Source organism: Mastomys coucha, unplaced genomic scaffold (assembly GCF_008632895.1).
Source record: "Mastomys coucha isolate ucsf_1 unplaced genomic scaffold, UCSF_Mcou_1 pScaffold20, whole genome shotgun sequence".
In the NCBI taxonomy this organism is placed as follows: Eukaryota; Metazoa; Chordata; class Mammalia; order Rodentia; family Muridae; genus Mastomys; species Mastomys coucha.
The window spans coordinates 128100301-128110357 of record NW_022196903.1 but is presented as its reverse complement, the minus strand read 5'-3'; the positions used below and the strand labels follow the sequence as shown (position 1 = coordinate 128110357).

General features: G+C 46.7%; 1 protein-coding gene across 1 annotated transcript in view; it reads right to left on the bottom strand.

Annotated features, from left to right (window-relative positions):
- Positions 1 to 951: 951 nt before the first annotated feature.
- Positions 952 to 10057, bottom strand: part of Etv6 (ETS variant transcription factor 6) — a 241487-nt gene continuing 232381 nt past the window's right edge. The window contains exons 6-8 of the mRNA XM_031383625.1: positions 6440 to 6582; positions 5139 to 5239; positions 952 to 1489 (exon numbers count right to left, since the gene is read on the bottom strand). Coding sequence (XP_031239485.1) covers positions 1384 to 1489; positions 5139 to 5239; positions 6440 to 6582 — 350 coding nt within the window. The 3' untranslated portion in view covers positions 952 to 1383. The remainder of the gene's footprint in view (positions 1490 to 5138; positions 5240 to 6439; positions 6583 to 10057) is intronic.

The following is a 10057-nucleotide window of genomic DNA, read 5'->3' as shown; positions in this document are numbered from 1 at the left end:
AAAAAAAAAAAAAAAGAAAAGAAAAAACCCCACAGAAACAGTTATCTAAAAAAACAAAAAACAAAAAAACAATTCTGCTATTAAAAATCCTAAGGCATATTATTACCCTCATCTTGGAAGATACTACTGACCTTATGTCGAGGTGAAAAAGAGCCACAGATTTGTACTCCTGAAATACAGCCATGACAGGAGGAAAAAAAGCATGAATCTGAGGAATTTCCTGTCTGTTCTGGTTGTGCAAATACCGGCTGTGCCCGAGACTAAATTCCAGGATCCTCCCTCATGTGTGTTTTGTGTTCAGTGAGGACCAGCATAGAAGGAAAAGGCTAGGACTTGGAGTGTTTGTGGGGTGGTAACAATCCCACAAGACCATGATGTCTTGGGACAGCCTTGATGACCTGTTCTCATAGCTCCTGGGCTGTGTGGTCTTCTCGTATTTTCCTAATGTGTAGCACTTTCAGGACAATCCTAAACTGCCAGGGCCTTGCAAAAACCTGTGGCCACCCTCTGTCCTATCTTATGTCCGATCCTCCCACTGTTCTTTCTAGAATACAGCAGCATTTGGGGGATGTCTGGCCTTCTTCCTCAGATGGATGCCCAAGGGGTCTGACTGTCACAGAGCAGCCAGGTCAATGTTGCGTCCAGGTGCTTGTGATGCTAGTTTTGATGAAAGGCCTGTGAAGTGGAACAGCAGGCAGAGAAGGGGGAAGAAGGAGTGGGGATGAGTGAGAGAGGGGGCAGAGGGATATGGAGACAGAACTCCTCTTTTTTATTGTTTGAAAGTATCTCTCTCATTTTGTTTTCCTTTCTCATCTAAGACCTGACTTGGACAGGACAAACCAGATCTATGTGGCAGGAAAAAGAGCAACCTGAACCCTTCTGCAAGTTTTCTCTTTCCTGACCAGCCGAGCTGGCCGTACTCGGTGAGATTTGCAACAACAACAAAAAAATTAATAATATATATAATAGATATATTTCCATAGGAAAACAACATGTGACGTCTTCCCTGTATGGACCATGAATAGTCAAACTGCATGTTCTTAAAAAAAACAAAACAAAAACAAAACCAGAAACACCATGAGACTAACAACAGGTGAAGGGTGAGGGTGAGGGTTACAGACAAGAGATCCGAAGGAGAAGCAAACGTGACACGTGAGTCTCAGGCTTGTGCCCTCCTCCAGAACTCCAGCCCTGCCATGGCGGGGTGGCTTGTCTAAGGTGCTCTGGGTCCCTCGTGATCTGCAGGAGAAGCGCTCCTGCTATTCCTGGATCTCTTCCTTTTCCAGCCATCCATCACGCCTGCTCCATCACGCCTCCTGCAGTCAGTCCCCATGGGCAGCTCTCCTCTTGGGCAGCCCACCGGTGAGGCTGTGGTAGGCTCCCTTAACATTCATCCTCTTGGTACGTTTGTTCATCCAGCTCCTGAGACTCGAGGTGTTCTAGACGGTCTGTCCGGCCACTCATGATCTCATCTGGGGTTTTCATGAACCTTTGGAGAGGGAAATGGAAGAGTCAAAAGAATCTGTGTTCCCAGAGAGGTCCCCCACAACCCTGCTCTTCACCCTAACCCTTAGAGCAACTCACATGGAAGCTGGGAACCTAATCTCACGTGGCTTTGTATGTGAGTGCTGGGGATTTGAACTCAGGTCCTCACAGTTACACAGTAAGCACTCTTGCCCATGGAGCCTTCTCCTGAACCCCAAGAATTAGACTTTTACAGAGACCCACAAGAGTCCTACACCTACTTCCCTCAATCTGAGATGCCCAGAGAATAGTATTCAGAACTTGAATGTAGCTCAAAGGATGCTATTAGATGCTGAGTGGATGCTTTTGATTAACAGGCAGGTTAGGGAAGGAAGTTTCCTGGAAATTAGAAAAGCAAGAAGAATCCTCTTGTTCCCACTGATCTACCTGAACTGACAGAAATGACTTCATGCCCTCCTTCCTTTGTAGCTGGAGTCTACAGCAAGCCTCACAATTTTGATCACTGTGTGTTACTTGGAACAGCAACAGTGACAAGGTTCTGACCATGGTTTGTATGTGCAGGTGGGAAGCCTGGTTGCAAATGCCTCGTCTTCCCTGATAATGGGTGATGTGGCAGTGGGGTGACAGTCGGGTGGGGGCTGATGGGGTGGAGGGCAGTAGGGCGAGGTGACCGTGGGGGTGGGGTGATGGTCCGGTGAGGTGGGGGTAGGCTGAGGTGACAGTGATGTGGCGGTGGGATTGGGAGGCGGTGGGGTGGGTGGAGCCTGAGCTTTCTGCCGACTTCACTGTCTGCTCTTTTCCCTTTTCCTACGTATGGCTCATACCTTCAAACCTTTCCTTTCACCATTCTGCTGAGTCTTAGATGCAGTGTTTGGCCCATCTGCGAAGCTCCCAAAGAAACACTTTCTGCTGCTCACTTCTGTTTACCTACTGCTCCTGTCTGCTGGCCCTGACAGAGCACGGCTCACATCTCACTCACAGAGACCACGGCTCACATCTCACTGCTCCTGTCTGCTAGCCCTGACAGAGACCACGGCTCACATCTCACTCACAGAGACCACGGCTCACATCTCACTGCTCCTGTCTGCTAGCCCTCACAGAGACCATGGCTCATGTGTCTTTGCAGACTTTCAGCGTTGTTCTGACCTGAAACCTTCTGGACTCCTCCCAGTACTCTCTTGTGGCTTGCTTTATCATCAAGGTGTGCTTACCAGCATGAGTCCACACTACCACATGTCCCGTCACTCGATTACAAACCTAGTCATTTATACACACACACACACACACACACACACACACACACACACACACACACACACTTTCTCTCTCTCACTGTATAAGGCACCATTTTGGACAGTTTGGCTTCCAACACTTATTTTCTAGCGAAAGGCTAACCTCTTCCTCAGAGCCTATCACTGGATGCTGGCGAACCTTCCACGTCTACTGACCTTCCTTTCTGCCCATGACTGCTCAGCTCCATGTCAGAACTGTTTCTGTGTTCTACTGCGTTCTTCTCGATAAAACGTCTTCCTCAACATCCAAAGTCTCTAGAGCCTCTCCCAGGCCTAGACTAACCCTCCCTTCAGACTACTTTGCCATGGTAAGCTTGAAATTCCATACTATGCCAGTGGGTCATGAAGTGTTTACTAAAATCTTCCCTAAAGTATATACAGAACTAAATACGTCAGAGGCCTCTACCTTCTAGGAACTTACGGTTTAATTGTCGCGAGGAAAATGTCACACATAGTATTAAACTATTCTAGTCACAATTACTGAAGATGTTTTAAAGACTTATTTTAGTTTACATATATGTCTTAGAAGAGTTTATGTGTGCCATGTGCATGCAGGAGCCTGAAGAGGCCAGAAGAGGGCATCAGATTCCCTAGGACTGGAGTTACAGAGGGTTGTGAGCCATCACGTAGCTGCTGGGAACTGAACCTGGTCTTTTGCAAAAGCAGCAGTCACTCTTAACTGCTGAGCCGTCTCACCAGCTCCACACATACTATTAAAAATGAAAGTTATGGAGTGCTTGAGGACACAGGTGGGAGAGGACGCCTACGTGCGAGCGAGCAGCTGAGGGGGGCCTTATAAAGGACAGTTAACTTGAGGTGGCCTTGAGGGTATGTGTATGTGTGAAAGTGAGGGATATACATGTCCATCATACCAATTCCACGGATGTGCTTGTCACAGACTTCAACCCTAGACAGGCTGGTTACAAACCCTAGGAAACCCAGCTGCCAGGCTTCAGGCCTTCAACACAGAACTACTTAGGGATGGTGCTGCTGAGCCAGTAGATGGTGCAGCCTAGTAACTGACTGGGATATAGAAAGAATCAAATATGAGTCCACCTTCAATTACTTTGGACAATGGTGGTCAACTGATGAGAACAGAGCTTTCTGGATAGAATTTCTCAGCCATGAAGGCCTGCTTCTCCGTGCTATTGTGTGGCTTCTGTGCGCTCCTAATGAGAACCATCATCGAGGTCACCACGGCTCCTCATACACAGTGACATTTCCCCACCTGTGCATAGATGATTCTAAATCCACATCTCCAGGCCTTGCTGTTGGGCTTTTTGTCCTAAGTTTGCCAGGACCTACAACCTAAAGTCCTAACTGCAATCTGATTCCTCTGTCATTTCAGTGACTGACGGTGTTAGGAGTCTACCCATGCCATCCTCACTATCCCTTTACATCGCCCTTCCTCTCTACTTCCAGAAATCACAATCTCCATGGTAGCTGGAATAGCTGGAACCATTAGCTATGGAGAATTTGGAAGGAGGGGGGGCTCCCTACCTCAGTGGCTGTCACATTTTTTCTAACTGTGATGTGCTTATAATACATACAATTCCAGAGGTTCAGTTGGTAAAGTGCTTGCTATGCGTGAGTTCAGTTCCCACCCACACAGAAGGGGACAGAGTGGCATATGCTTAGTCATCCCAGTTGCTGGGAGGTGGGGACAGGCAGAACCCTGGAGCTTCTTAGTCAAGCCCTAAGCCAGTGAGACCTAATCTCAAAAAACAAGGTGGATAGGGCCTGGGAAGTGACATCAGAGGTTGACCTCTGGCCTCCACATGCATGTGCACACACATGTATACATACAAGTGAAACAAAATCTTTATGAATTGATGGTCACTCTTTGATGAGCTATAATTTGATATGTCCTACTCCATGATACTGTATTCTCTATTTCATTAAGAAAGTGGCTGTTGTTAACCCAGTACACCCACACAGTGACTCACTGTGGGTCATGACCTGAAGCTTGACAAAGCAGCTTCCAGGTTTGGTGACCTGGAAGTCCCAGTTTAATCCTTCACTTTGCTATTGACAATAGTTATCCCGATTGCTCCGTTTAACTCCACCGGACATCAATGTCAGATAATGCTCTGTGACCACTCTGTTGTTTTAAAGATGAGTCAGATCGCATTTAGCTTTGGCTTCCCTACAAGACAGACTTCAGGGAAAGGAATGATCTTCCCCTTAAATCCTAACAAGCCAGCACCCAGTTTCCAACCAACTTTCCAATCCGATTGCAGTCATCATGGCTCTGGGCCTCAGATCGGCATGCCAAGAGTTCCTGACAGCCTCCCTCCGCCCTCTTACATAAAGAAAATAATGTCCTCCCAAAAGAAGGAGAGGAAAAAGAGGAGGTGCTACCTGAACAAAAGCCTTTGTCCGGGCTCCTTCCTGATAATGTTTAGTTTGTAGTAGTGGCGCAGGGCTCTGGACATTTTCTCATAGGTCATGTTTGTTCTGTTCTGTTTGTTCAAAGGAGGAAGGGAGAGAGAGAGAAAAAAAAAGCACAAAGACAAAATGAAATGAGCTTCAGAAAAGGCACCAGGCAGCTATTAAAGGCTGTTGAGTCGCTCCACACAGCCTCACCAGCCTGGAAGTGTCGCCTACTTACTGGCCTACTGCCTTCTAGGGACCTTCCTTCTGCTGTCTGCCCTCTCAGCCACTGTGGTCAACCTCTTCTCCTAACCTGAACTGCCCTAGTTAGGGCTGCAAGTACTCACTAACCTCGCTCGCCCTACAGTAACTGCCCTCATTCCTGTTCCGGCGACTGCTCTGGGCTTCTATCTCAGGTGGGAGGCCCTCGGGTCTGGTTAACATAAAATTTCGTTTTGGGGTGCAATGATTATTATATACTTGTCTCTTAGTCTGTCATTGATATTGATGGGCAATGCACAGAAGGTCCCTCAGTGACTCAGGTGCCCAAACTTACGTTAAGAGGGCCTTGACATATCTGTCGGTGGCCTTTGACTGGGCTTTCTCAATGGGGAAAGAGCTCAGGCTGCCTTCTTAGGAGGCCTGAGGCTCTGCTGTGTCTTCTCAGTGTCCTCAGCTTGGTCTTAATCTCCTTATATGCCAACTGGCCTGGGTCACCATTATTGCCTTTTCCTATCTGTCCATTTGAGCCACCTTCCTTACTATATAGAACTGTGTTTTGAATTCCACTTCCTCTTCCTCCTTTGGGAAACTGTGGGGGCAGACTCCTTGCAGCTCTTGCTTGTAAAGGGGGTGTGTTATACTCAGAACATATTTTCCATGCAGAAATGGACTTTTGTGAAAAGGGGGGTTTCCAACTGGGGACAGAAGTAACACTTCCCGAAGGCCCCCTGTGAGTCATATAGCTCTCACTACTTCTCTATTCCTCAGTACTTAAGGACAACAGGGGTGGCAGATCCAGGTCAAGGGGTGTGGCCGGGGAAACATTTATAATCAGTCTACTGAACTGAGTTCTGCTGAGTTAATGGGCCCCGGACAGAGGCAACACATGGAAAAAAGGCATCTTTAATTATTTCCTTCCTTTGCAGCTACCTAATTGTTTGCCCAGTGAGGAGAAACCAAAGAATCATGGGCAGACTTTGGGAAGCAGAAAGACAATCATGCTTCGATTCAAGGATGAAGACTGTCTTTTGGCACCAGCTTCCCCAACAAATATTTGGCCGTTTTACCTTATGGTTTCCCCAGAGTCGAGCCAGTCCGTTGGGATCCACTATCCGGAATATTTTGGATTCTTTGTCCTCCCATCGGATGAAGTTTTCGTACCGGCTGTCAGAGAGCAATTGATAGACGTAATCCCAGAGCAGTCTACAGTCTATAGAGGAGAGAGAAAATTACTGTTGAGAGTGTTTTTGTGGGGGCAATCACAAGATTCAGAGAGGGGTGTGGAGCCACAGCCTGGGCCAGGTTTTGACGGTCCTATTTCCTTATTTCACAGACGAAATGGGTCCTGAGAGAGCCTGGGAGCTCCTGCTGACCTCTGACCCAGGGAGACTCGGGGTGGACCAAGGCCACCACCTTTGTAGGAGGACCACAAGCAGGAGAAGACTTGTTCAAAGTCATGACAAAGCTTGAAGTTGAACCACCCAAGCTGAAGGATGAGGCACCTGCAAATGAATAAACGAATAAATAGGCCTTGACAATGGGCTACAGTAGAGAGGGTAGATGGATTAATGGTAGAAAGAGATTCTGTGTGCGTGTGCATGTGTGTGCGTGTGTGTATCCATCTACACTAAAAAGCTAGAGGAGACACTGGTATCATGTTTTATCTGCCTTACTGTCTTGAGTCAGGGTCTCTTCCTGAACCTGTAGTTCACCATTTTTGCTAGGCTTGTTGGCCAGCGAGCACTAAGGATTCATCTGTATCCACCACCATCTCCAATTCTGGGGTTACAGCTGTGCATTTTACATGGCATCTAACCTGACTTTTATACAACTGCTTGTGATTCAAACTCAGGTCATCTTGTTTGCATAGCAAGTGCTTACCCCCCTGAGCCATCTCTCCAGCCCCTTCACCTATGTCTTATTTATTTAGAGATACAGTCTCTCACTGCACAGGAAGCTGGCTGGCCCTCAAGCTCCAGGCATCCCCTTGTCTCGGTCTCCCTGGAACTGTGTTTACAAAGGTCTGCAGATACATGCTGCCTTTATGAGACTGCTGGGCGGTCACTATCAGGTCCCAGTGCAAACACTTTACCGACTGACCCATTCCCCGATGCCCCGATGCCGGAGAGAAAATCTTGTAGTTCCAGTGAGAACAGTATGATAAAAAATTAAAAGATTAGAGTTCAAAGATTATTTTGCAGATGGTGGAAGATGCTGAATGGAGAGTGGAAGACAGAGGCTAAAAAGAAAACAGCAAGAGATGAAAAATGATGGGAAATTAAAAACTATGTGGCTTGGTGACGTTGGCTGTGGGGACTGTGGCTAGCATTTAAAAAAAAATACAGATGTTCTCATTAAATCATCCTGTGGAGGTCTTTCAAGTTGCTTTATCATAATGGAATCATGGTGGAAAGGAACTTCGTGCAAGAATATCATTTCTCATTTGGAGAACTCATTCCTGATTATGTGGTCAGACAGCAAACATTCACAAGATGATTTAGTGTCGTCCTGCACTGGGCTCAGCCCAGAGTTTTGACTATGAGCCACTGGCCCTAGGTCTGTGCTGTAACGGTACCTGGTCTGCCCTCCAGCCCAGACCAAGGTGCAGCAGAGACAGGTCTGTACCTTCTGGGTATAGCAGATGCTGGATTGACCCGCTTAAGAGTAGGAGGTGCCCTTTCCAACTGCTCCCTCAATGTTTCTGGGATGGGGCAGGGGCTAGCTAGATGGCTGGTAACAGAAGACCAATGGCTGAATGTGCACATCGTGTATTTACATGTATGTGTGTATACCTGTGTGAGTAAATGAGTTCCACATGCATGCAGGATCCCACAGAGACCAGAAGAGGGTGCTGCCCAGAATCAGAGGTACAGATAGTTGTGAGCTGCCATGTGGGTACGGGGAACTGAACTTGGGGTCTTTGCAAGAACAGCAAGTGTTCCTAACTGGCTTAGCAGTTCCAGTGAGTGACTTTATAAAGTCTAGCTGCAAGAGCTCCCTTACATATCTATTTGTGATGACAGCAAGAAGATGATGCCTATGAAAGAGAGGGTACATCCATCAGCAGACCTCAGATGCATACTAGAGCTCTGCCCTTCAACCTGGGAGGCTCCAGAAGTGGGAGCGACATTTCCTCCCTACTTCCTTTTCCTCTTCCCTCCATTCTTCTCTCCCTCTTCTCTTGTACTTCCTGTTTTATAGACAGACTTTCAGTATGTAGCCCAGGCTGGCCTCAGACTCATGGTGATGCTCCCATCTTCACCCTTCAAGTGCTGAGGTGACAGGCGTGTACCACCACATTTGGCTAATTTCCACTGTTTGTGGAGGTCACCTTATGGCATTTTGTTTCAACAGCCTGGATGGACTAAGACAAGAACCGAGCTGTGATTCCCTCGTCCGGCTTTGGGGCCACAATCATAAGGGCAGGCACACTTGAGTTTCCTGTAGTCTCACCCTACAGGAAAAGATCTCCCCAAACCAAACCCTATTCACATAAAATGTTATTCAGTGAGGAGAAAATGAAGTGTGTGCACGTCCCTGTTCTGCATACCTCAGTGCTAACAATTGTGTGTGTACCCGTGAGTACAAACGCACATACGTGTGGAAGCCAGAAATCAAGGCTGGGCATCTCTTCAACTGCTACGCATTGTATTTTTGAGACAAGGTCTCTCTCATTGAGTCTGATGCCCATTAGTGAAGCTTGACCAGCTGGTTGGTAAGTCCCAGGGTCCTCCTGCCTTCAGCTTAGCCAGGGATAGGGTTCCAGGTGAGCACCTCCATGCCTGGCTCTAGTGTATTCACCTCAGTATGGCTAGCACAAGGCAAGCACGGTCCTCTGGGCTCGAGCCCCACTGCGGAGTGGACATCTCCCTTGACCGCCATTCCCATCTGCACAGGGGTTTTTCCATTGCACTTTCTCTCTTTTACTAACCTGGCACATCCCAGCTGGACAGTGTCCTTTGGATTATTTCTTTGGCTAAAGGCTTACCCAGCCCTGGGGTGTCAGGTGGTTTTTTCAGAGACCTCAAACTTGGTTCCAGAATGTGACTGTATGATGTGCCCACTGGATGGCGAATGTAGACAGGGCTTGCCGGAGAACAGACTGTACTTGTAAGTTTCAAGAACATTTGTATATTGCAACGTTTTTCCCCTTTCATAAATTTGAAAGTAACCCCCAACAAGCTCCCAATTGATCACTTTAAATGACATTTAATCCAGCAAAGCCAACATTAGCTGCGTAATAAAAACGTTGACATTCAAGACACACTGAATTACTCAGCCACTAACGGAAGTAGCAAGGGGAATTTCATGGCATAAAGCAGTTACTTCAAGCTCAGAGTGTAAGTGGCTTTTATAACACTATTGATTTCTCTGTTTCTTTAGAAATTATGCCCAGATGATAAAAATAACTGTCTGACCACACAGCCATGTTCTCTCTTATTTACTATAGAAGTATAAGCCATCTGAATTATTTTCTTTTCAATATTTCTATTAAATAAAAGGCACAATTTCTTGTTTTCTAGATCTTTTGGATACTATTATCAGAAACTGCCTGGAATTTTCTAACTTTGTCTGACGCCATGTCTATACAGATGCAATGTTCTTTGATCCATAATAAAAATACTGTAATTCGATAAATAAAATAGACTGAATTCTATTAACAAAGTCCATCCTATAAAGCAACT